Raw genomic sequence first — 27,881 nt, 5'->3', positions numbered from 1 at the left:
AGTAAGGGGGTGGGAGGGTAACCAGGACTGCAACAGTGAATACACTCGAACATCTACATTTATGGTAAGTGTACACAACTGTACTATGTTCTTCATGTTTCACTGTTGCAGTCATCACATTTGGGTAGATTCCCAAAGCTAATGATGGGAGGAGGAAATTAGATAGCTTTAGGACCAGCTATAAGGCCCTGCAAGACTGCAGTAGCAAAGCCAGCTCTGGACTTAAAACAAAATTGGCAGATGGTAATGTTTGGTGAAAGTATGTACAGAACTCCAGTTAGCAGCTTCTAGGATGTCCCTGGTAGGGACGCCTCTGAGAAAGGCTGCAGAGGTAGATGCAGCCCTGGTTGAGTGGGGTCTGATCCCCTGTGGGATATGTTTTCCATGGTGCTTGTTGCAGAAATGAATGCAATGGCCTATCCATTTGGAAATGGTTTGTTTTGAAATCGCCTTCCCCTCTGCCCCTGCAGCAAATGCCACCAGCAGTTGTTCAGATTTCCTTTGAGGTTTAGTCCTGTTCAAGTAGAGTCTAAGTTGTCTGTGCACATCTAATGAGTGCAGTATCCATTCCCCTTTGTTCTGTGGATTAGGAAATCAGGCTGGCAAAGGAATGGACTGATTAAGAGCCACACTGGATACCACCTTGGGCATGAAGGAGGGATTGGTCCTGAGTGACACCCTGTCCGCATGAAAGATAATAAAAGGCTCCACTGCCATAAGGGCCTGTAATTCAGACACCCTTCTCGCTGAAGTGATTGCTAAAAGGAAAGCTGTTTTCCAAGAAAGGAATTTTAAGTCTGCAGTAGTAGCTGGCTCGAAAGGGGGGAGAGTAAGTTTTTCCCATACAAAGTTAAGGTCCCAGGCTGGAGATGGAGCTCTCCTGGGTGGTCGTAAATTTTTGGCCCCTCTGAGGAACTGCTTAAGCAGTGGATGAGAGAAGTGGGGAGGTTCTGTGTTATAACGAGCTGAAATGGCTGAGGCATGAATTTTAATGGGGGAGAAAGACAGGCCCTTGTGAAGCACCTCAGTTAAGTATTGTAAAATCGGAGGTAAGTTGGGCACTACTGTTCTCATCCCTTGAGATTGGTTCCAGGCACAGAATCTTTTCCATTTTTCAGCATAAGATTTTCTAGTACTAGGCCTCCTTGCCTCTAAAATGATATCCATCACTGGTTTACTGAGGGATGGTAAAGGAGAGATTAGGTAATTAGCCAGGCTGCTAGATTCAGTGTTTGAAGCTGAAGGTGCAGAATCTGGTTCTCCTGCTGAGACAACAGGGCAGGAGTCTGAGGCAGGTGCCATGAGGCCAACAGTGACACACTGCGCAAGAGGAGGTACCCAGTGCTGGCATGGCCAGTCCGGTGCAATCAAAATCGTCCTTGGTTTGTCTTGTTTGATCTTTAGTAGTACTTTGGAGAGCAGAGGAAGAGGAGGAAAGGCATAAACTGATCAGTTTTTCCAGCTGAAGGACAGAACATCCACTTTCCAAGCTTGTTTGTGGGGAGTCATTATGCAAAATTTGTCCAATTGATAGTTCTGGGGGGAGGCAAACAGGTCTATATCTGGGCTCCCCCATTTGCTTGTCAACATGTTAAAAATGCTTGGTTTCAGTTTCCACTCGGGTGGGTCCATGAGGTTTCTGCTTAGTTCGTCTGCCAGTGTGTTTAGTTTTTCTGGCAGGAATTGAGCTTGTAGATGCACTTGGTAGCTCAGGGGTGTCTTCCACAATGCCATGGCTAGTCTGCAGATGGGGTAAGAATGTGTACACCCCCTGCTTGTTTATGTATCACATAACAGTGGTGTTGTCCATCTTTACCATTAATTGTCCTGGACGAATGTGGTCCTTGAAGGCTGTCAAAGCATTCTGTACAGCTAACATTTCTTTTTGATTGATATGCAGGTGCATTTGACTTGGGTTCCATTTGCCCTGAATGCATTTCCCTGCCAGGTGAGCCCCCCATGCATAGTCTGATGCATCTGTTGTTAGGGTTTGGGCGGCAGGGAGTAGTGTGAATGGTAGTCCCTTGTTTTGGTGGCAGGCCTCTGCCCACCAAAGGAATTCTAGGCGCAGGCAAGGTATGATAGGAATCATTGCTTCTAGACCTTGAGAATGTTGACACCATACGCTTTTTAGATACCATTGTATTTTCCTCATATGCAGTCTTGCATATGGATTAGAAAAATGCAGGAGGCCATGAACCCCAAAGCTTGTAGTATTTGCCTTGCAGACAGCGGGTTTTTGTGGCCACTTGTTTGAAATAGGTTGTCAAATTAATATGTTTCTCTGGCGTAAGGAAAGCCATCTGGGAAGTTGTACTCAAGCTTGCTCTCAGGAATATAACTTGTTGACAGGGTACCAGGTGTGATTTCTTTTTGTTTATGGTGTACCCCAGACAAGTTAGCACCCTTTGTACAAAAGCCAGATGATTCAAAAGTATGTCCTGGCTTTCTGCCTGAATTAGACAATCGTCCAGGTATGGGTATATTTGAATATTTCTTTGCCTCTAAAATGCAATAGGTTCATAGGTTCATACTAGGCTATCTGCCCGAGGGCATTTATAAGCCTAGCCCATAGATTTGTGGCTTAAGCCACCCCTTTTGTATGGGGAACTATACCCATTATTTTGCTGTGCCTCTGTCTAGCAGTGACACTGAGGTAATCCCTGGAGTATATCTGCGATCTCCCATCCATTGGTCAAGATTTCTCTTGAACAAGGCCAGCGAGGTACTCTGCCTCACATATACCGGGATTTTGTTCCACAGCATAGGGAGTCTTTGGGTGATGAATCTATCCCTCCAGCACGTCCTATTAATAGCCGTGTCGAGGTTTAAGTCTCCCGCCCTTGTGGCTCTGACGGATCTAGATTTTTTGAGGTGAAGCATATTCATCAACTCTGGGTTTGACATGGCCTTGTATGTCAGGCAAAGGTCACCTCTGAGCAGCGTGGCGACTGAATAGAGCTGGAGTTCTTTCAGTCGGGCAGCATAGGACAGATTTTTGAGACCCTTTATCCTTTTGGTGAGGAACTTTTGTGGCCTCTCTAGTTGCTGCAAGCGTCGGGTCAGATACATTCCGAATGGGGCATTGTACTCAATCATTGGTCTGATGAGTGATGAGTATAGGGAGACTATGACCTCCCTTGATCTAGATGTGAATCCCTTCATGATGAGGTGGGCAATGTAGAAGGTCTTCCTAACTACTTTAGTTACATGGGTGTCGAATGACAGGCTACTGTCAACCTGGGTCCCCAGGTCCCTGATAACTTCTTCTGTGCTCAGAGGATTACCACCTATATGGTAGCTAGGGGTAACCTTGTTTTTTCCGAAGGGTATGACTATGCATTTTTTGGCATTTAACTTTAGGCCATGGCTCTGGCACCAGTCATCCGTTTCTGTGAGACCCTTCTGAAGGATATTTGTGTCAGATGTGTTTTCGACGGCGCCCAGTTTGCAGTCATCTGCAAACTTTGTCAGCCATAACCCTCCTGTGTTTGCTTGTACTTCAGAAAAATAGATGCCAAACAAGAGTGGGCCCAGGACTGAGCCCTGTGGGACACCACTTGTGACAGGCTTTGAGTCTGACATGGCGCCAGCAACTCTGACCATGTGGGTTCTGTCACTCAGCCAGTTTGCAACCCATCTTGTGATGTATGGGTTAACATTTAAGCTGATGAGTTTTTCAATGATACCCGAGTGGGGTATTGTATCAAGGCCTTCGCCAGATCGAGGTAGGCCGTATGGACTGCCTTTCCTCATCAATGGCTTTGGTGACTGTTTCAAAAAGTCAACCAAGTTTAAAAGGCATGATCTGCCTTTGACAAAGCCAAACTGGGTTGGATCCAAAGTCTGCAAATTCCCTATGTCTTTATTTATGAGGTCCATTATGATCCTCTCCATAGCTTTGCAGATAAGGCTTGTCAAGCTAATGGGTCGGTAATTTCCAGGGTCTGTGGAGGCACCGCCTTTGTGAAGTGGGACCACAGTCGCATGCGCCACTCCTGGCGTATCCAGAGGTGAGACTATGATTAAACAGCTGTCCTAGCTGTGGGTTTAATTCCTCGTTGAGTTCGTGGAGCACACAGCCTGGGACACCATCAGGTCCCATGGATGCTGTGTTTTTGCTTTGGAGAGAGCAGTTCTCACTTGGGCTTGAGATGTTTGGGGGCTGCAACCATTTGGTATAGATATCTCTCCTTTTGGGGGGTAGGGGGGGAGAAGTTTGCACTGAACCTGTCAGCCAGTATGTTGGCAATGTCTGTAGGATCAGTAATCTTCACATCATTTTGAAGTAGTTCTGAGCATATCTGGGAGTTTCCTCCCAGGTTTCTAACATAGCTAAAGAAGGCCTTATGATTGTCCTTTGAGTCTTTAGCTATTTTTCTCTCAAAATTTGCTTTGGATGATTTTATGAGAGCTCTTAGCTTTTACTTATAGTGATCAAGGGTGTCTTACCTTTTAAGGATTTTGCTCTATCTTGTAGTAGCTTCCTCCTTTGTTGTAGAGTTTGTTTATGGCTGGGGTCCACCAGACTGGACGCTTGCCCTTGGTACAAAGAGTCTTTGTTTTGCTTGGGATTGCCTTATCCATGCAGTGCTGCAGGTGCTGGTAGAAGGCATTTGTAAGTGATTCAGCGGCTTGAGTACTGTTTTCCGCCTCGGGGCCTTAAAGGAGACCACACTAGTCTTTAGAAGTGTGAAGTCGGCTTCGAGAAGTTTTTACTGTTGTCTTTTTTATTTCAGGTGGGGTGGGATGAGGACCACCAGCAAGATTAGTTTGTGATCTGATCTCACCAGTGAGGGTATACTTCGGTGTTGAACATTGTGCTCCCATGTTCGTGATGATGAGATCAAGTATGTTTTCTCCTCTTGTGGGGATGGTGACTAGTTGTTCCATGGCATTTGAGTTTATGAATTCCAGGAACTTTTGGGCTAGGGTGTTTGGGCTTGAGTAGTGTTCCCAGTCTATATTAGGGTAATTGAAGTCACCTAGTATGATGGTGTTTGGAGATACATTTATCCCCTCCAATGTTTTCAGGAAAGCCATGTGAGGTTCCTGAGTTTGTGAGGGTGGCCTGTAACATGCTACAATTTGCAGAGCAGTCTTGCCTATGGTTAATTGCACCTGGATGGTCTCTGATGCATCGTGCGTTGCCACCAGTCTTGAGGTGTGGGTGTCCTTGATGAATATGGATACCCCCCCTCCTTTCTTGGTATTGTCCGGATTTTGGGGCCGGAATGCATGGTATGAGGTAAAACCTGTTAGTGCTGGGGTGCTCTCAGGAGCCTTGAACCAGGTTTCTGTCACAGCACAGACATCGATGTTCTCCATACTGAGAAGGGCCTCGAGTGCGTGCATTTTGAGATTTAGACTTCTGGCATTGAGCAGCATTACCCTTAGTTTTTTCCTTTTTTGTGTTCTAGGGTGGTAGGTTTAGAATTTGAGCCTTGCCTAAAAAGGCACTATGGGGTGGCAAGAGCCTTTGCCAATATCCGAATCCCAGGGTGACAGGTGCAAGCCGTCCCTTGCGAAGCAGCGTGGCTTGTCCAGCATGTCATCCCAGGCAGACAGACATTGGATCCCCTTTGAATGACACCAGAGTTTAAGCCAATTGTTAAAGCTGATCATCTTATCTCTGTATTGTGGCATCATTCTTGGTGAAGGTAGGATACTGCTCAAGGTCAGGGTCATACCTGCCTGGGCTACATAATCAGAGAGCTCCTCAATGTCTCTTTTCATGTAGTCCAAGGAGGTACGTCTCAGGTCGTTTACACCAGCGTGGACAATGACTGAGTCGTATTTGTACCTGCTGTTGAGAGACCTGAGTGCTTGCTATGTGGCGGATTCTAGCGCCCGACAGGCAGCTTACTGTAACTCTCTCCTTACTCAGTCTGGTGAGCGGGACGTCAGTGTGTCTGACTATGGAGTCACCAATGACTAGTGTGTCTGGCATTGTGTTTGGCCTTAAGGGCTGTGGCTGTTTGACACTCTGACTGTGAGGTCTATGTGTTGCAGGTGTTGTGTTCTGAGGTGGTGGTTGTTTGGGTGTCTGCATTGGTGGCCTCTGCTGTTTTGGTAGATTTCTGATCAGAGCCTCCGAGTATGTCTTTGTGTGTTTATGTGTATGATTTGAGGTTGTGATGGTACTATGTGAGACTGGGTCTATAGTGTGTGTGGTAACCTTCTCCTCCTGTCTGGTCTTGCCAGTCCTAAGTTGAGAGAGCTCAGCCTCCAGTTTGGCCGTATAGTTGCATCTCTCGCATGTATTTGTGTTTTGTGGGAGGAGGAGAGGGTTGTTCAGTACATGAGGCAATTGTAACATTGCCTCAATATTCCCAGGTTCACCAGCTGAGCAGGAGAGGATACTAGCAACTGATCCCTCGACATGCTAGAAGGAATAGACAAAAAAAAACTTTAAAAAGAGATTCCGGGGGATGTGGGTGTCCGAGAAATGGGGTTTCGCCTTTTTGGGGTACTATCTATAACAAGAGTGCAGTATCTCGGTGATAAGTACTGTAGGAGCAAGTGCTAGGTTTGACAGATACAGAATAGGCTACTCAGAGTTAGGTAGAGATGATCTTTTTAGTTATAGGATATCCTGATTAGATCAGTAGTATAGTTCGAGGAAGGTAGTTTTAAGGGAAAATTTGAAGAGTGGACTTTAGGTAGCCGTAATAGTTTAAACCTGCTTAACCGGCACTGCCCTAGTGTGCAACGGTAGCAGCTCCGCGCTAATTCGTGCTAAATCGTGCTAAACCGCGCAAACGCTAGGCACTTTGTGAATACCCTGTGTGCAGTAGATAGGCCAAAGGGCAGTGCAGAGAACTGATAGTGCATGTAACCTGCTTTAAATCGTAGGTAAATTCTGCAAGATTTCCAGATTGGGATGTGCAGGTATGCTTCCTTTAAATCTAGTGTTGCCAACCAGGCGTCTTTGCCTAGCATAGGGAGCAACTGGTGAAGAGTCAGCATCTTGAATTTTGCAATCACCAAACAGGTGTTGAGAGTAGACAGGTCCAGGATAGGACGCCATGAATTGTCTTTTCTGGGTACAAGGAAAAGTCTCAAGTAGAAACTTTGTCCCTTTTCCTCTTCTGGTACCAATTGAATAGCCCCCATGCTTAAAAGAGAAGATACTTGCTTTAGGGTCTCTGCCCACTGATTTGGGGGTAGATATGGCCACCGGCTTGGTGTTGGTAATGTATGGAAGTGAAATCTGTATCCCTGGGACACTATTTAAAACCCATTTGTCCTGGGTAATGAGTTCCCAGTTCTTTGCATGAAGAGCAATCTTTCCCCCCAAAGGGGCAGTCAGTTGAGGAGTGCTTGGCAGTTTTAAAAAGAAATCATTGAGGCAGCTTACCATACGGGGGAGTTTTATTACTCCCAGATTTGGAAGTGGAGGCCCCCCACTGCTTAGTCCAGTGCGTACCCTGAGACTGAAGCCTAGGAGGTCTGCTGGCTCTGGGTTTGGACTGAGAAGGTCTGGAAGAGGCAAGAAAAGACCAATTCTTGGAAGGCCAATGCCTAATAAACCTTGGAGGTTGTACTTGTAAAAAAAAAATCTTTTAACAGTTTGCATAGATTTAGCTTTTTCCACCATTTTTTAAGAACTTCTTCTGCCTTGTTGCCAAACAGGCGGTCCTGGTTTAAGGGAGCATCCAGTAATTTTGCTTTAACATGATCTGACAAGGATTGCTCCTTAAGCCAAGCATGCCTTCTAAGTACAGACCCAGTTACAGCAGCCCTGCAAGATGCCTCTAGAGAATCAAAACCACATTGCAAGGTATGTTTTTCAACTTGTTCAGCTGAATGCAGTAAATCCTGTAAGGCATTATTTTCAGCACAATCAGGAATCAACATCATTTTCTGTTTAAGCAATCCAGTAATATGCTGCTGATACTTTAACATATGAAACTGGCAGTTTAAAGCCCTAATGGCCAAAGTTGCAGAAGTGTATACCCTTCTTACCCCATCTATCCAGTGCCCTGGAGTCTCTATCAGAGGGGGTAGGATTCTTGGCAGTAGTAGCTTTAATGCCCTTGGGTCCCTATGAAATGGTCTCAGGAACTGCAGTAGGAGTTTTAAAAATGAACTTGTGAGAGTCAGGGACTCTGTAATATCTATCAGGTTTTCTGTTTCTGAGAGCAGGAGGTAAAGAGTCAGGGGCCAAGCTAGATTCCGAAAAGGCATCATCAACAATGTCTAGTACAGGAGGTATGGCTAAGGGCCTGTGCTGGGGCAGGAGTAAGAAATTCCCTAAGCCTCTTTTTAGAATCAGAGAAATCCTGACTTTCCCAACAAAAATGCTCCTTGAGGGTATATGCAAGGTTTCACCAAAAGACAAATCCTCTGGGGGGTGGGAGGGGGGTGGAGAGGGAATAGAGTCCTCAGCATCAGAATCTTCATAGGTAGATAAGGGTAAATCCTGGTCATCAGAGAAAATAGAAAATTCAGAGTCCTGATCAGAAGTATCATAAGCAAGCTCAGTCCTAGCTCTCTTAAGAGGGGGAAGGTTGGCTTCCCCTGATTAAAGTAATAAGGTCTTCAGCCATTCTTATCATTTGTTTTTTAGGCAGAGAGGCCTGGCCATGTGATCTGGGCGTCAGTTTTCTAGGCATGGTTCGAGTTTTAGGCCTTGAAGAAGAAGACGGAGTCGGTTTAATACGCAAGTCAGTAGGCCTGAATACACCGTCAGAAGCCGGTGCCTGCACAGCGGCTCTGGACCCATCCAAGGTAGAGACTTCCGCAGGTTCCACAGTTGAAGCATCTCGCGGCATGACTCCGAATGGGTCTCAGTAGAGGCCTGCGAATCTGAAGTAGCAGGTATCAGGGGCTGCGAAAGCGCCTCACTGAGTACCGTCGAACTGGTGACTGGCTTAGGAGAAGCACTGTCAGCAGCTTTGGACCTCGGCTGCCTGTCTCTGTGTTTATCTTTGTGTTTTTTAGGAATGTCTATAGTCAGATGGCTTACCGAAGACATATCGGGATAATAGAACCGAGCACCAAAATATTTAGAAATGTAAATATACTGACGATGGATAGTCCGTGGTTTAAATAAGGCACAAAAAGTACAGTTTTGTACCTACCATAAATGTAGATGTTCGAGGATCCCATTGCTGCAGTCCTAACTATTGGGTATAGTCCGCATCCAGTCGGCCCGAATACCAGAGTATAAGGCTGACGTCGGTCAGGGCGCATTAGACTGACGTCAGTGTACTAATGCGCATGACCGACGTCATATCCTCAGTCTTTTCTTGCCCCAGATGTCAGAAGATCCTAAAAAGACAAGGCCCAAAATACCTGCACCAAAAATATGTACAATATATACAAATAATATAAGCATGTAACCTCACCTACACAACCACCCCTAAACACAGAGGGGAAGGAGGGAGGGTAAATTGGACTGCAGCAATGGGATCCTCGAACATCTACATTTATGGTAGGTACAAAACTGTACTATGTTCTTCGTTCCCCATTGCTGCAGTCCTAACTATTGGGTAGAATCCCAAAGCAGAGGTAAGGGAGGCTGGCAAATCATAAAGAAGCAGGAGCTGACAACATGCCTTGCAAAACAGCTGTGGCAAAACCAGCCCTAGACTTAGAGTAGATAGGAAGGTGATAATGCTTAGAGAAAGTATGCACTGAACTCCAAGTAGCTGCTTCCAAAATATCCTTAGTTGCCACCCCCCTTAGAAATGCTGTTGAAGTGGCAGTAGCCCTAGTGGAATGAGGCCTAATCCCAGCTGGAATCTCCTTGCCATGATGGGAATAACAAAATGCAATGCAAAAGCCAATCCACCTAGAAATAGTTTGTTTTGACACAGGCTTGCCCTGTGAATTCAAAGCAAAAGAAACAAACAACTGCTGAGACTGCCTAAAATCCTTAGTCCTGCTTAAATAATAACGCAATTGCCTGTGTACATCTAAAGTGTGCAAAATCTTTTCCCCTTTATTTTGGGGGTCTGCATAAAAAGTAGGCAAATGAATAGTTTGGTTTAAAGCCACACTAGAAACCACCTTAGGCATAAAGGAAGGATTAGTACGTAATGATACCCTATCCTTATGGAAAATAAAAAATGGCTCTACTGCCATAAGGGCCTGCAACTCAGACACCCTTCTTGCAGAAGTAATAGCCAACAGAAAAGCAGTCTTCCATGACAAGTGTTTCAATTCAGCCGTAGCCGCAGGCTCAAAAGGTTGTAGAGTAAGTTTTTCCAACACAAAATTGAGATCCCAAGCAGGAGTAGGAGCTCTACGTGGGGGTCTTATATTCTTTGCCCCTCTAAGAAACTGCTTGAACAAAGGATGCGAAAACAATGGTGGGTCACAATCATAGTGAGCTGAAATTGCTGCAGCATGAATCTTAATGGAAGAGAAGGACAAACCTTTGTCCAGTAAGGTATTGAAGAGCCACACTCAAATTAGGCTCAGAAACCTGCAAATTCTTTGCTGTACTCCAAAATAAAAATCTCTTCCATTTTTCTGCGTACACTTTCCTTGTACTAGGTCTTCTAGCTTCCATAATCACATTTAAAACTTGTTGAGGAAGTTGAGACCTGCTGTGTTTCAACACAGAAGATGCCAGGCTGTTAGATGAAGAGAGTGAAGCTTGACATTGAGCAGATGACCATCCTTCTGAGATAACAGATGAGGAATCAGAGGTAAAGGCCATGGAGGCTTCCTTACCAGACTCCGTAGTAGTGGGTACCAGTGTTGCCGAGGCCAATCTGGAGCTATCAAAATCATCCTTGGCCTGTCTTGCCTGACCTTTAATAGTACCTTTGGAAGAAGAGGCAGAGGAGGAAAGGCATACACATGAAGGTTTTTCCAACTGAAAGACAGAGCATCCACTTTCCAAGCTGTGTGATGAAACCCCTTTGTGCAATACTGTGGCAGCTGGTGGTTTAGCGGAGAAGCGAACAGATCTATGTCTGGAGTTCCCCATGACACTGTCAATTTTGAAATACATGAAGATCCAGTTTCCACTCGTGGGGATCCATGATTTGTCTGCTTAACACATCTGCTAAGGAGTTCTGTGCTCCGGCAGAAACCTTGCCTGAAGAGTTAGTTGCAAGCTTAGCGCAGTCTCCCATAAAATCATTGCTTGCCTGCATAAAGGATAAGAATGTGTTCCCCTTGCTTGTTGATGTACCACATGACAGTTGTGTTGTCTGTTAGAATCAACACCTGCCCTGGAAGAAGTAACTCCTTGAAAGCCATTAATGCAAACTGGACTGCTAACATCTCCTTCATGTTGATATGTAGATGCTGTAGTCTGGCAGGCCACTTGTCTTGTATCCACTTTCCATTTAGATGAGCTCCCAAGCAATGTCCGAGGCATCTGTCGTTAAAATCTGACTCGCCTCTGGCCGGGTCACAGAGAGTCCCTTGTTTAGGTGACATTCCTGAGCCCACCACAAAAATTCTTTTTGAAGGCAAGGTATTATTGGAATGACAGTGTCCAAATCCTGGCAGTGCTGTGTCCATACATTTTTGAGATACCATTGTAGCTTCCTCATATGCAGTTTGGCATTGGGAAGCACCAGAATACAAGATGCCATGAACCCTAATGCTTGAAGGACTGTCCTTGCAGTCAGCACGGACTGATGAGATAGTTGATGGAAGTAAAGTGATAGACTCTTTTGTTTGTCCGGGGTTAAAAGGCCATCTGGGCTGCTGTATTCAGTCTCACACCCAGAAAGCACATGTCTTGAGAGGGTACTAGACTGGACTTTATTTCGTTCACAGAATACCCTAGGCATCTTAGCACTGCTATGACATGTTCCAGATGCTGTAGAAGGTCTTCCTTTTCTTGAGCCAGAATCAGGCAGTCGTCCAAGTAAGGATAGATTTGAATTCCTTGAAGCCTGAAGTAAGCTATCACTGGAGCCAGAACCTTTGTGAATACTCTGGGCGCAGTAGATAAGCCAAAGGGCAATGCAGAGAACTGATAATGAGAACTTCCAGCTCGAAACCGCAGATACTTCCTGCAACTTAGCCTTATAGGCACATGAAGGTAAGCTTCCTTGAGATCTAAAGTTACCATCCAGTGATCTTTGCCCAGCAGAGGTAAAAGCTGTTGTAACGTCAACATCTTGAACTTGGGAATGTCCAGAAAAGTGTTGAGGAGAGATAAATCCAAAATTGGTCTCCACGTGTTCCCCTTCTTTGGTACTAGGAACAGGCGAGAATAAAATCCTAGGCCCCTTTCTGATACAGGGACTGGCTGAATGGCCCCTATCTGGAGTAACTGAGAAACTTGCTTGTGAGCCTCTTTTCTTTGTGGAGGAGGAACGTCTGGCATGCCTTTGAAAGGGGGCATTGTATGGAAATAAAACCTGTAACCGTGGTGAATGATATCCAACACCCATTTGTCTTGAGTAATTAAATCCCAATTTTCTTTGAAAAGAGACAGTCTTCCTCCCAAAGGAGCTGCCAGACGGGAATCTACTGGCAGCTGAAAAGACAGGTCATTGGGTCTGTTTACGAAAGGACTGACCCCTGCCCTCACCAGAAGTCTGAGCAGGTGAACTCCTGTTCTAGGCCTAAAAGAACCTTGAGCCCTGCCCCTACCACGTCTAGACCTACCCCTAGACTGGGAATCATAAGCAGGATATGTCCACCCCTTAGCAGGCCAATTTCTACTAAACTTGGTGGCTGCACCTGCAAAAATCTTTAACAGTTTGCATAGACTTAGCTTTGTCCTCCATTTTCTTTAAAACTGCTTCCACAGGCGATCCAAACAACACATCAGACTGTAAAGGAGCATCCAAAATCCTTGTCTTAACATGCTCAGCTAAATTCTGATCCTTCAACCAGGCATGCCTGCGAAGAACAGAACTAGTAGCAGCCACCCTCGAGGAGGCCTGTACAGCATCAAAACCACATTGCAAAGAATGCTTACCCACTTGTTCAGACACATGAACCAAATCCAGCAACTCTTTACACTCAATACCTTCCGCCAAAGCATCCACCTTAGATTTCAATTGTGAAAGGAGATAATTCTGATATTTTAGCATGTGAAACTGACAATTCAATGCTCTCATGGCTAGAGTGGAAGAAGTATACACTTTCTTTCCCCACCTATCCAAAGCCCTTGCCTCTTTATCAGTGGGAACAGGATTTTTAACCACAGAAGCTTTAACACCCTTAGGCCCTTGAGAAATAGTTTCTGGGTCCGCCCTAGGACTCTTAAACAAATACTTATGAGCTTCGGGCACCCTATAATACCTATCAGGCTTAACAGGAGCAGGAGGCAAAGAGTCAGGGTTCAAGGAAGCCTCTGCAAAAACATCTTCCACCACATTCAACACAGGAGGAATAGCTAAGGGCCTATGCTGGGGTAAAAACAAGAATTCCCTAAGCCTTTTCCTGGAATCAGAGTAATCCTGGCCTTCCCATTTAAAGTGCTCCCTCATGGAATGCAGAGTCTCTGAAAATGAGAAATCCTCAGGAGGAGAAGCTGTAGGAGTGGAATCATCCACATCAGAATCAGAATAAGTAGGATACTCCTGCAAGTCTTCCGCAGAAGACTCTGAAGCCTCTGAACACTGTTCAAAACTATCAAACTCGGTTCCACCCTAGGCCTCTTATCAGGCGGGGCATAGAACCTCTAATCATAGTAATCAAATCTTCTGCCATTTTAAGCATATGTTTCTTAGGTACAGAACCGAAATGCTAGGAGAAGCCCCCACTGAAGCTGAACTAGGCCTACCTCTCAAAGAAGTTTTGGCAACAGAAGGAGAGGCTCTAACTACCTTGGGAAGAGAGGGAAGAACAGTCACCTGAGAAGCCCCTCAGCCTGGCCTACCTCCTGAGAAGGCACATCCTGTAACAGTAAAGTTTCTGCCTGGGACTCCATGGAAACTCCTGGCAAAACCTCTGGCTCCACTGAGCCTTCTAAAGAACCGACGTCCGGGACTGCCGGTTCATCAACCCTAGGCTTCGCTGTTTTGTCCTTGCGCTTCTTGACGAAGCGGGCCGGAGCATCCGACGGCATTTTATAATTGCAACGCTTCCCAAACACTAACCTGGCACAGTCTAACCTCCTCTTAATAGTGCGTTTGTTAAACCTAGCACAAGAGCGGCAACCAACAACGTCGTGCTCAGGCCCTAAACAAGGTATACACAAGGTATGGTAATCCCTATGAGGTATCTGTTTCCCACAAGAAATACAGTTATTCACTTTTTCTGACATCCGGTAAAATACTGAGGCAAGAAAAACCAAAATGTTCCCCAACGGGTACTTAGCCAACTCTGTTTCGGTCTGAAACTCCGGTTTCGGAAATATTTCAGAACGCCAACCTGCACTCGCAAAACTGCTTCTGCATCGGACCATGCGGCAAAAAAGACTGAGGATATGACGTCGGTCATGCGCATTAGTACCCTGACGTACTGACGTCAGTCTAATGCGCCCTGACCGACGTCAGCCTTATACTCTGGTATTCGGGCCGACTGGATGCGGACTATACCCAATAGTTAGGACTGCAGCAATGGGGAACGAAGAACATCTGACAATGAGGTACTTCGTGGTCAGGGCCTAGGCAAGAAATACAGTATGAATGAAAATCTTTATGAGGTATTTGCTTTCCACAAGTAATGCAATTACTTACTTTTACTGACATCAGTTTAGAGCAAGAAAAAGTTTCCCCAACGGGGTACTTAGCTTTTAACTGAAGACTTCGGTTCTGAAACTCAAAAACGAAAATTTCAGGAGTCTATCGACCGGCACTTGCAAACTGCTTCTGCTTTGGGCACCGCACGGCAAGACAGACTGATGTAATGCCGTTGGCTGCATGTGTTTATACCCCTGATGACTGGAAGAAGGGACAGCAACCGACACAGGACCCAAGACTTTGTTAATCAGGCTGACTGAGGGCTACTGCAAGCAGATAACCCAAATGTGATGACAGCAACAGTGAAACACGAAGAACATCATGTGCAAAGGAGTTTTCCCAAAGAAGAGAACCTCAAGTAAATCCTTTTACTGGCAGTAGTCTCCAAAGCCTATGTACTCAAAGACACTATCTCTGGAGGTCGTACAAACAAGACAAAGCTCTTTGAAAACTTCAGCATCTACATATGTTACAGTGTACAGGCATGTTCATATACTATAACAAAGTTGTATCTCTGAAGTAGAGAAAAGTAAGCTGAGCACATTTTATCTATGCATGCAAATAATATTAAAAATGAGTTTTGCACATATTTTACCTATTTGACAAATCCACCATTTTATCAGAAATCAGCATTAAAGAAACAAGAGTGCAAAATTCTTAAATTTATTAATACTTTCATGACAGTACTTAAACATGGAGTTACAGTTCCTTTTTGGATTACTTCTGTAATGCAAAATATTACCTTGAATCCTTAAGCATATCGCTACTGCTGCTTGAAGGAAGGCCTCTAGGGGAAGAGTTTATATTGGTAGTGTACATTTTTGACCGGAACAACTTATTTTGGCTGCTGTTATTTAATGAAGCCAAGGATTCCTTCCTCTTGTCTGTAATGTATCCAGGCCAATCTGCAGTCCGTCCACTTTGATCAGGAGTCCCAGAGAAAGTGGTAGACACATTAATAACTTTTTGCATCTTGTCATTTGGATGAGATGGTCTTAAAGGCTTGCTGTTCACATTAGGACTAGGGTTGTAAATGGCTGCATCAGTGTTGCTGCCATTGACACCTCCCCTGGTCACTGGATCTTGTTCAGTCTCCATCCGACTTGGCATGTCAAACCATCTGTCATCACTATGGCTACTGGAAGCATTGCTTGAAAGAGTATTGCTACTGGAATGACTTGAATACTGGGTTTCACCCTTGAAAGAACAAAATAATAGAGTTAAGGTTAATTCTTACGCTGTAGTACCTTAACTTTCAACTATTAACTAGCCAAATACAGCAAACATATTTTAACTTGCAAAGCTACAGCTTGCTGCTTTTTTCACAAAAGGAGACACGTCTACAAGCTAAGATAATGACTTAGATTCTGTCTATTACTAGACCAAATTTTCTCCCTTGGACACTACTGAAAAATTACACTTGCGTAAGTAAACTTACAATAATGGCAGATGCTCAACTGATTACTGCTGCAGCAGTCTAAGCTATATGGCTATATCCTGGACAGGATATAACAGCTGGCTAGCTTCTAAACCCAGAGGGCTCCTTCCACATCCCCAAACCGTCAGTTATGTCAAGCTGAGCTAACTAAAAATATAGGTTTGTGCGCCAAGCTCTTCAGAGGTTTAATGCCAGCTAAGAGAGGGAGGCTGAGCCCTGACAGGACACTGTGAGGAACAGCAAAAAAAATAAATGTCTACACTCAGGCCTAAAAAATGCACCAAAAACAAGAGGGAAAGAAGATGGATCCAGCTACCGCAGCAGTGAATATCTACTGTTATGCTAACGTTAGTTACACAACTGCACTATGTTCTTCATATTAATAACTGCTGCAGTAGTGTAAGCTATACAGACAGATTACCATAGCTTAGAACAACTGCGAGGTGGAAGGAGAAGGATCCAGCATCCCTGGGAGATTGGTCCTAGCAAAGCCTAACCCTGAAATGGAGAAGGAATCTAGCTTGTAGTGCATTGCAATATGCATTGGGTATCAAGTTGCTCTTTCCAGAATATGTCCAGGGTCCAACTCTTTCCAAACAGCCACAGCTGAAGCCAAGGCCCTGGTAGAATGTTCCTTGGTCCTGTCTGCAATAGTTTTGTTGTTGTGGTGGGAATAACAACAGTTAATAACTGGAGACAACCACTTGAAAATTGTCTGCTTTAACACAAGTTTTCTCCTCTTCTTACCTTAACAAGAAATTAACAAGAGATTGGAAGTTCTGAAAGATTTTGTTTTGCCAAGATAGCACCTGAGATGTCTGTAGACAATTAAGGTATGAAATATCCTTTCTCCCTCATTTTGGGGTGCAAGAACAACACAGGAAGATGGACAGTTTGGCTTACAGTAAACTCGGATATCACTTTAGGCATATAGAAGGATTAGTTCTCAAGGAGACCCTGCCTCTGAGGAAAATGAGATAAGTCTGATCCACCATAACAGCTTGTAACTCATACTCTTCTTGCAGACGTCACAGAAAACAGTAAATTTGTTATCTGTTTTAAGAACCTCAAACTAGCCAGATTAGCTAGAATAGAATAAAGCAAATGTTAGCTTCTATAACACAAAATTAAGATCCCAAGGAGGAGCCACCAGTTTCTCTTGGTAGTCTCTTATGAAATACCCTTTTCAAAGCATTTTGACATAGGAATGCCTTGAAAGAAGGGGATTCATGGGCAGATATACTGAAATGGCTGACAAATGAACTATGACAGAGGAGTAAGACAGACCATAGGAAAGTAACTCACACAAACATTGTAAAACCAGAGAAACACTAGCCATGAATGGGTGCTGATTACATTGTTCCTGGCACCAACTAGCAAACCTTTTCCATTCGCTATTATATGACTTTCTACTAGCAGGCTTTCTTGCCTCCATTAGTACCTGCTGCACATTCCCAGAAAACAGCTGGCAAAAAGGTATTAAAACCCTATCATCCAGGCAGTCAGTTAACATTGTAGTTGGGACATATCAAACACTCCTGTCCTTAGGTTCACAGGTAAGCCTAGCCAACAAGGCTCCTTGGCTTACACCACCCAAGAAAGTTATTTTCCTGTACCCCTGTCGAGCAGAGCCACAGAAGTGATCCCCAAGGTGTATTTCCTATTTTCCATCCATTCATCAAGATTTTTCTTGAAGAGTGCTAATGAGGAACTTGGCTTGACATAGATGGGTAGCTTGTTCCAGAGTAACAGAAATCTATCACTCCAGCATATCTTATTGTGGTGACAAGGTTTAGGTCCCTAGAGTGTGTAGCTCAGAGGGATTGGGATTTCTTTAGGTGTATCATGTCCAACAGCTCTGAGTTTGACATAGCTTTATATGTTAAGCAGAGATCACCTCAGAGTAGGCGATATGCTACGTTGTAAAGCTGGAGTTTTTTGAGACGGTCAGTGTAGGGCATCTGTTTTAGGCCAGTAATCCTCTTTGTGAGGTACTTCTGTGGCCTTTCCAGCTGCTGCAGATGTCGTGTGAGGTACATGCCAAAAGGGGTGTTGCACTCTATAATGGGTCTAATGAGTGTCGAGTAGAGGGGAACAATGACCTCTTTTTTCTGGGATAAGAACCCTTTTGTGATGAGGTGCGCCACTTAGAAGGATTTCCTGACTACTGTGGCAATGTGATTATCAAAGGAGAGACTACTGTCCATCTGGGTCCCAAGGTCTCTTATCACACATTCAGCATTAAGTAAACTGCCGCCTATGTGGTAGTTCATGGATATAGTTTTTACCAAAGGGGATGACAGTGCACTTTTTGGTATTGAGCTTCAGGCCATGACTTTGACACCAAGCATCTGTCTCAGTGAGGCCCTTCTGTAGGATGTCCACATCATTTGGGGACTCGATTATGGCTTCTAGTTTGCAGTCATCTGCGAACTTCATTAGCCAGAGGCCTTCTGTTTTAGCCTGTACTTCAGAAAAGTAGATATCAAGCAGGAGAGGTTCCAGGACTGAACCCTGTGGTACCCCACTTGTCATTGGTTTGAAGTCAGATTTGGAGTCTGCAACTTTTACAGTGTGGGTTCCGTCAGTCAGCCAGTTGGCAACCCATCTTGTGATGTAGGGATTTATACCTAGTTTAGTGAGTTTAGCTATAATTCCAGAATGGAGGATGGTGTCAAAAGCCTTGGCGAGGTCAAGACAGGCTGTGTGAACCACCTTACCCTTGTCTACGGCTTTGGTGACTGCCTCAAAGAAGTCGATCAGGTTCAGGAGGCAAGATCTGCCTTTCACAAACCCGAATTGGGTGGGGTCCAGAGTTTGGAGGTTACTAATGTCTTTGTTTATGAGTTCCATGATGATACGTTCCATGGCCTTGCAGACCAGGCTCGTCAGGCTAACAGGGTGATAGTTCTCGGGATCAGTGGTGGCACCCCCTTTGTGGAATGGGATAACTGTTGCTGTGTGCCATTCAGTGGGCACAAAGCCTGACTTGAGGCCATGATTGAATATGGTGCTAGGTGGGGAGGCAGTTCGTTCTGAAGTTCGTGTGAAACGCAGCCCGGGATGTTGTCCGGTCCCCATGGATGCTGTGTTTTGGGCTTTAGAGAGTGCAACTTTTACCTGCATAGTTGTGATTACAGGGACTATGCATTCTTCCTGTATAGATATGGGACCTTTAGGGGGTGAGAGGGGGTAAAGTTAGCACTCAACCTATCTACCAGGATGTTGGCAATATCAGTTGGTTCTGTAATTTTCGTGCCGTTGTGCTGTAACTCAGAGCAGATCTGGGTGGTGCCATTGAGATTCTTGACATAGCTATTGAATGCTTTGTGGTTGTCCTTAGAATCAGTGGTGATTTGCTTTTCGTAGCTAGCTTTGGAGGATCTTATATGGGATCTCAGCTTCTTACTGAAGCTGACCAGGGAGTTCCTCCACTCATGCAATTTTACTGTCTTTTGCAACAGTTCCTTCCTTCTGTTGTAGAGTTTGTTTACGGCAGGGGACCATCAGATTGGCATACTTTTTATGGAGCATCTTCGTTCTGTTTGGGATAGCACAATACATGCACTCGTGTAAGTGCTTATAGAGTGCATTTGTGTAGGATTCATCAGTCTTAACTGTACTGTCCATCTGTATGGGTGTCATGAAGTTTGCCACTTCTGTCTTAAGAAGCATGCATTTGGCTTTGGAGAAATATTTTACCGTGGTTTCCTTAATGGGGGTGGCGGAGGGATGTGACTATCTAGGGTGATTAGCTTATGGTCGGATCTGACCAACGAGAAGTTGACTTCAGGTGTGGAACATCGGTCACTCATTTTGGTAATGACTAGGTCTAGGATATTGTTGCCCCTGGTGGGAGTGTGGATACGTTGATCCAGGGCACTGAAATTTATGAATTCCAGAAAGCGTTGGGCGAAGGAGTTGGTACATGAGCAGTTTTCCCAGTTAATGGTGAGGTAGTTGAAATCGCCCATTACTAGAGTGTTTGGTTGAACCCTAATATTTTCCAGTATATCAAGAAAAGAGGAGTGGGAATCCTGGGGCATGGTGGGGGATCTGTAGCAAGCTACAATTTGGATTGCAGTTTTGCCCAGAGTTAGTTGCACCTGGATAACCTCGGATGCATTATGTTGAGCAACTAGCCTGGAGGTGTGGATTTTTCTGGTCTAGTTTAGATGGCAAAAAAGTGTTGTATGAGTTATATCCTGGTAATGCAGGGGTGCTCTCTGGAGCCTTGAACAAGGTCTCAGTCACTGCACAGATATCAATGTTCTCTATTTTAAGGAGTGCCTCGAGTGAGTGAGTGCATTTTGAGATTTAGACTTCTAGCATTGAGTAACATTGCCCTCAATTTTTGCTTCCCTGTTCCTGTTACGGTGCTGAATTTGTCATTTGAACCTTGCCTAAAAAAGGCACTATAGGGGGGCGGCAAGAACCTTAGCCAGTATCCGGAATACCAGGGGTGACAGGTGCAGGCCATCTCTGGCAAAATATTGTGGTCTGGCGACCATGTCGTCCCAGGCAGACAGATACTGGATCCCCTTAGAATAACATCAGAAGCTTAGCCATTTGTTGAAGTCAATCATTTTGTCCTTGTACTGCGGTATCATTCTGGGCGATGGCAGGATGATACTCAGGGCTAGGGTCATAACTGCCTGGGCTACATGATCAGAGAGCTCTTCCATGTCTCTCTTCATGTAGTCCAGGGAGGTAGGTCTCAGGTCATTCACACCAACATGGACAATGACAGAGTCATATTTGTACCTGTTGCGGAGTGACCCGAGTGCGTGGGTTATGTGGTGGATCCTGGCTCCAGAAAAGCAACTGACAGTAACCTTCTCCTTGTTTAGCCTGGTGAGTGGGACATCAGTGTGCCTGACTATAGAGTCACCTATGACTAGTGTGTTGGATACATTGCTTTGCCTTATGGGCTGTGGTTGAGTGAGTAGCACACTGAGTCTGTGTGCTGTGTGTCATCTGGTTGTGTTGGGGAGGTGGAGGTTGCTTGTGTTTCTGCTTTGGAGGTCTCTGTTGCTTGAGCAGATTATTACTGAAAGCCTCTGTGAATGTTTTTGTGTTTCTATGTGTGGAATTTGGTGGTGTAGGTTTAGTGGGACTATGTGATGAGTGTGGTGTGGTGCAAGTGTTTACCTTCTCCTCTTGACCGTCAAGTTCAGTCTTGGTTGGAGAGAGCTTTACCTCCAGTTTGGCTAGATAAGTGCATCTCTCACAGGTTGTAGTGTTGGGTGGTAGGAGGAGAGTTTTGTCTGTGTACATGAGGCATTTGCTACATTGTCCCAAGATGCCCATAGTCATCAGACAGACAGGAGAGAACACTGGGAGCTGACCCTTGGACATGCCTGAATAAAAAACTATTTTCCTCTAGACAAGTGAGGAAAGTGAGTACAAGAGCTGTTTTTCTCTAAGCAAGTGAGGAATGTAAGTAAAAAAAACTGTTTTCCTCTAGGTAATGAGGAACGTTGAGTGATGTAGTAATGTGTAGCTTATTTAGTGCTTACAAGTTCTGAACAAGTGCTGAGTATGAATAAGCAAATTAAAGTGCTAAAACTCAGAATCTGTATCTGGACTAAACTAGTTACAGGAAAGAAATAAGTGCAAATGCAGGCTTTTAAATCAGAAAGTTGAGAGAGATGGAAAAATTGTCCAAACAGCCAATAACTACAATTTCTGGGCCAGAAACCACTCCTTATGTGGTAGATACATTACCTAGTGCTTACCACTCCCACTGATACACTAGCAGGCTTCCCTCCAACACAGAAAATCTTGGGGGGCTCAGGAGCTTACGATACAGCAAATCTGTATCTGGACTAGACTAGTTACAGGAAAGGGGGGAAACAAGTGCAAATGCAGGCTTTTAAATCAGAAAATTGAGAGAGATGGAAAAACATGCCCAAATGGCCAATAACTACAATTTCTGGGCCAGAATCACTCCTTATGTGGTAGATAGGTTACCTAGTGCTTACCACGCCCACTGATATGTTAGAAGACTTCCCTCCAACACAGAAAGGCTTGGGGGCTGAGGAGCTTACAAACAGTCCTGGATACAGCAAATCTGTATCTGGACTAGTCTAGTTACAGGAAGGGGGGGGGGATCAAGTGCAAATGCAGGCTTTTAAATCAGGAAGTTGAGAGAGAGACGGAAAAACTACCCAAACGGCCAATAACTACAATTTCTGGGCCAGAAATCACTCCTTATGTGGTAGATAGGTTACCTAGTGCTTACCACACCCACTGAAAAGCTAGCAGGCTTCCCCCCAACACAGACAGGCTTGGGGGGCTCAGAAGCTTACAAACAGTCTTGGATATAGCAAATCTGTATCTCGACTAGACTAATCACAGGAAAGGCAGGAAACAAGCTTAATTTTTTTGTTGTTGTTGTTACAATTAAGCAGAACACAGGGAGATTCTAGCAAAGTTTTTTTTTTTCTGTAAAGGAAAGGGAGAAAGGAGAAGCAGAAGATAATTCAAGGTTAAGAAACTAAGTGGGTTGGCCTTCTCAAATGTTCTCTCTGTATTAGGTAGAATAAGCTAATGACACTAGACTGGGAGGAGTGTCCCAGATGAAATTTACAGCAGGGACAGGCAACTTCAAAGCCACCAAGTATAACAGCAAGACACCAACAGGGAATGAAGGAGGGTGGGGAACAATACTACAGCTACTAGCCTATACTCTTTTAGACAGTAAGCACTACAGAAATGTTTATCACAGAAGGAAAACAACAGTGAGACACAAAATTAAAGTTTTGAAACAGATAACGGATTAAAAACCTGACTTATCAGGCCCTGTAAGGCAGACAACTTTAGTTCAACAGCATACAGGAATATTTCTGTCCAAGGAAAAGAAAAGACATCTGTTTTTCAGACCTTCTTGCATGAAGCCCTTGAGCAAAATTCTGACAGTTGATTGTTTACACAGGAGGCAAAAAGGACTACTTGAGGAACAACCCACAGATGGATAAAATATTGGAAGATGTCCCTGATCTAGTTTCCATTTGTGAGAACCTGCCTTACTTGCTTAGCTTGTTTGCCACAGAATTTTGCTCTGATGGAATGCAGGAAGGCAGTACAGTCTGACTATGCTGCAAGGCTGTATCCCAAGCTAAGATTACCAGTCTGCAGCGACTGATGATAAATATGGGGTAGTTCACAGGATGGGTTAGAACAGACAATTGTGATGCTAGAAAGCCATTGTAGCAGCCGCATGTGGAATCTCGCCGGTGGGACCAGAGTGATGGTCTCTGCCACAGAACCCAACGCTTGAAGGATTAGCAGGGCTGGTACTTTGTGCATAGACTAGGATATACTTGGGATTTTATCTTCCGTAATCTGTGATGGGGAAGGGAGGCTTCACAAGAGATGGTATTTAAATGAGCTTCTACGAATTCTAGATCTTGACAGGGGCTTAGCTGAGATTTTGTATGACTGATTGTGATGGGCAGGTGCATGAACAAATGCAGAATGCACTCTGCTGTTTGACGCAGTAGATGCCTGGTGGAAGTGGTGATGACCCAGTCGTCTAGATATGGAAACAACCAGAATCCGTGCAGTCACAAGTGAGCTGTTACTGCTGCCATACATTTGGTGAACACCCTGGGGACTGCAGTGACACCAAAGGGCAGCACTCTGAACTGAAAGTGATGGGCTCTTAGCTGAAAGTGGAGAAACCTTCTGGAGTGTTTGTCCATCTTTATGTGGTAATACATGTCTTGAAGGAGTATTAAGAGCGCATCCAATCATTTTCTTCTAAAAAGGGAAGTATAGACTGAACCGTGACCATCCGGAATTTGGACTGTTGAACAATATTTGTTTAGAAGGCTGAGATCCAGAATAGGTCCCCAGTCCCCTGTCTTTTTTTGGCACTAAAAAGAACCTTGAGTAAAATCTGGTCTGGTGGAACTTCTTGAATGGCTCTTTTTTTCTAGCAGTTTTTGGATTTCTAAGGCTGCTTGATCCCTCTGTTTGGGTGGAACAATGGGGAACCTTGTTAGAGATCATGGATAAAGAATGAAGGGGTTAGAGTAACCTCTGGTAATAATTCTCTGCACGCAAGCACCTGTGGTTATTTGTCGCCAGGTTGTTGAATGCAGAGAAAATCTTCCCACTGACCACTTCCAGAGGTGAGCAATTGGGCCCCCTTTCAAGAGGATTGGTAGGGCTGGCCAGGGAAAGTTTCTCTGGAACTCTGATTCTGCGGCCAACATTTGCCTTGTGGTAGGCGTCTTCCATTAGAGCTCCCACTGTGCCCCAAGGGGAGCCTCCACCATGTGTGTCATGGAAAGGCCCTTGGGACTTTTTGAACCACATCTTCCCACTCCTCAGATTCCTAGAGTAGGATCATTGTGGAGCACAAAAACAGACAGGGTCTTCCCATCCTTCTCACACCTGGCTAGAGTTTCTTTGACTTTGGGACCAAACAAAGAAGATCTGTCAAATGTAACATTGATAAAGGAAGACTTGAATGGCTCCATGAACTCACACAGTCGAATCCAGGTGTGCCATCTGATAGCAATGCCTGAACTGGCTGACCTAGTCATCCCCTCAGCTGCATGTGCAATGAGCTTCATAGACGAGTTGGAAATAGACTCCAGGGTAGCTAACTGGGAGGCCACTTTTTCTTGCATGCCATCAGATACAGCTCCTGCTAGGGTGACCAATACTTCCTTAATCAGATCCCTCTGGAGCCTAGTGAAGTGCGCAAAAAAAAATTCAAGGACCTTAAGGCGAAGGTCGATAATGATTAAACCCATTTTCCAAATCTGTCCATCGTGCTAGACTCTCGGTTAGGGGGATGAGGGGGATTAACAGAGGAACTTTCTTCAGCCAGTTCCTTTTCGGTGGCCGCTGCTACCACCATGGCATCTACTGCTAATCCTATTGCCCAGTGCTGGTGGTCCTCAGGAGCAGGGAGAATCTTATCTGGTCTCCGAGGAATTGGTTCTATGGAGTCAGGAGATTTCCAAGCCTGCTGAGCGATCAGTTTAATGAGATCATCAGTGGGAGGGATCACCCAGGAAGTAGATGAGCGAGAACCAAAGGCTTGCAAGTACACATGCTCCTCAGAGGTCGGGTCTTTGGGTTTCCAGTTACCCCTCTGTTTAAGGATCTCAAGAATGTCTCCAAGGGAGATGTCTTCCAGTGGTGACCAAGTGGGGGGACCCTCCCTGTCATCGAAATCAGTGTCCTCAATGAAGGACTCTTCAGGGGAGCCCAGGTGTTTCCTCTTACACATTTTCTTCTGAGGAGGCTCCTCAGTGGTAATGTCTGGGGAGGACTTGGAGGAAGGGTGATCCTTAGCCAGGAACTTTTTCAGGCTTGGAGCTTGTTGTATGGGTGCAGATGTAGGTGGAAGCTCCGGGTAAGAAGGGGTCAGTGGATGAAAATCCAGGACAGAAGGAGCCACCGGAGATCCTGCTCTCCATAGCCTGGAAGGCAGGTCCCCCCCCCCCGAGGAGGGATAGAAGCCTGGAACCGAGAAAGACAAACTGAGAACTGGGGTCACACCCCACCCCGACAGACCCACCTCCAAAGCTGGAGCCAAAGAAGGACTTTGAACTGCCACAGTCCCAAGAGGAAAGGACAACTCCGAATAAAATACAGAAGTTGACTCAAACCATTCGGGCCCAACAGTGGAGCCAAGATCTCAAGAATAGTACAGTTGTGTACACTTACCATAAATGTAGATGTTCAAGTGTATTCACTGTTGCAGTCATCACATTTGGGTTATCTGCCTGCAGATAGCCCTCAGCCGGCCTGAATACCAGAGTCTTCGGATTTCTGCGTCGGATGCTGTCGCTTCTTTCATGACATTAGGTCGTCAGGGGTATAAAACATGCAGCCGACGCCATTACATCAGTTTTTCTTGCACCAGATGTCAGGCACCCCCACAATAGGAAGCAATTATATGGTATGAAACACCCCCAGCAAAAAGCAAATACACATGATATAACATATGCCAAACAAAAAGGAAAGGTAGAGCCAAGAGAAGTCAGGGGGCTGGAGGGAGGGTAACCAGGAATGCAACAGTAAATACACTAGAACATCTATATTTATGGTAAGTGTACACAACTGTACTATGTTCTTCGTGTTTCACTGTTGCAGTCATTAGATTTGGGTTGATTGGTGAAGGGTGGAGGCAGTTAAAGAGCATTAGGGCTATCAATCAGGCCCAGTAAGATTGCAGTGGCAAACCCAGCTCTAGATTTAAAAAAGATACGCAGGTGGTAATGCTTGGTGAAAGTATGTACAGAGCTCCAGGTAACAGCTTCCAGGATGCCCTGGTAGGGACTTCTCTGAGAAATGCCGTAGAGGTAGATGCAGCCCTGGTGGAATGTGATTTTATCCCCTGTGGGGTAGGTTTTCCATGGTGCTTGTAGCAGAAATGGATGTAATGGGCTATCCATTTGGAAATGGTTTGCTTTGAAATGGCCTTCCCCTCTGCCCCTGCAGCAAAGCTAACTAGCAGCTGGTCAGATTTTCTGAAAGGCTTAGTTCTGTCCAAATAGAATCTAAGCTGTCTATGCACGTCCAGAGAATGCAGTATCCTTTCCCCCTTATTTTGAGGATTAGGGAAAAAAATAGGCAAATGAATGGACTGGTTTAGAGCTACACTAGACACCACCTTGGGCATAAAGGATGGATTAGTCCTGAGGGAAAACTTGTCCGCATGGAAGATAATGAAGGGTTCCATTGCCATGAGGGCCTGTAGTTCAGACACTCTTCTTGCTGAAGTGATGGCTGTTTTCCAAGAAAGGCATTTCAACTCTGCTGTAGCAGCTGGTTCAAAGAGGGGAAGAGTGAGTTTTTCCAATACAAAGTTAAGGTTCCAGGCTGGCGTGAGAGCTCTCCTGGGGGGGGGGGGCTTAAATGTTTGGCCCCTCTAAGGAAATGTTTTAGCAGGGGGTGAGAGAAGAGGGGAGGCTCAGTATTATAATGTGCTGAAATGGCAGAGGCATGAATCTTAATTAAAGAGAAAGATAGGCCCTTGTGGAGCATTTCTGTTAAATAATCTAGTATATAAGGTAAGCTGGCACCATTGTGCCCATCCCCTGAGCTTGGCTCCAGGAACAGTATCTTTTTCCAGTTTTCTGAATGGGATTTTCTAGTACTAGGCCTCCTTGCCTCAAGAATGACATCCAGCACCTGCTTACTGAGGGTTGCTAGAGGTGAGCTCAGGGAATTAGCCAGGCTGCAAAGTTCAGGGTTTGAAGCTGAGGGTACAGAATCTGGCCCACCTGCTGGGACAGCAGGGAAGGTTATGAGGCCGGTGCCATGGTTGCAGTACTGTCAGACTGTGCAAAAGGGGGTACTAGTGCTGGTGTGGCCAGTCTAGGGCAATCAGTATTGTCCTTGGCGTGTCCTGTTTGATCTTTAGTAGAACCTTTGAGAAGAGAGGCAGAGGGGGAAAGGCATAAACTGAGAGGCTTTCCCAGGTAAAGGACAGGGAATCCACTTTCCAAGCTTGACTATGGGGAGTTCTGGTGCAGAATTTCTTCAATTGCTAGTTCTGAGGGGAGGCAAACAGGTCTACCTCTGATGTCCCCCATTTGTTCCCCAAGAGTTTGAATATTTTGGGATCCAGTTTCCATTCATATGGGTCCATGAGATTTCTGCTTAAGTTGTCTGCCACTGAATTTAGTTTGTCTGGCAGGAATTGAGCTTGCACGTTCACTTGGTAGCTCAAGGCTGTGTTCCACAGAGCCATGGATAGTCTGCAGAGTGGGTACGAATGGGTTCCCCCAGCTTGTTTATGTACCACATAACTGTCATGTTGTCTACCTTTACCAATAGTTGTCCTAGAATAATAAGGT

At 45.1% G+C, this 27,881-nt stretch overlaps 1 protein-coding gene across 3 annotated transcripts in view; it reads right to left on the bottom strand.

Moving 5' to 3' along the window:
• Positions 1-27,881, bottom strand: part of SIPA1L3 (signal induced proliferation associated 1 like 3) — a 3,185,962-nt gene that overhangs the window by 1,082,842 nt on the left and 2,075,239 nt on the right. For all 3 annotated transcript variants that reach the window (XM_044062280.1, XM_044062270.1, XM_044062288.1), the window contains exon 14: positions 15,358-15,812. In XM_044062280.1, coding sequence (XP_043918215.1) covers positions 15,358-15,812 — 455 coding nt within the window. The remainder of the gene's footprint in view (positions 1-15,357; positions 15,813-27,881) is intronic.

The sequence above is a fragment of the Protopterus annectens genome, chromosome 1.part0 (assembly GCF_019279795.1).
Source record: "Protopterus annectens isolate FY-2018-M chromosome 1.part0, PAN1.0, whole genome shotgun sequence".
In the NCBI taxonomy this organism is placed as follows: Eukaryota; Metazoa; Chordata; order Ceratodontiformes; family Protopteridae; genus Protopterus; species Protopterus annectens.
This window is presented reverse-complemented; position numbering and strand designations above follow the sequence as displayed.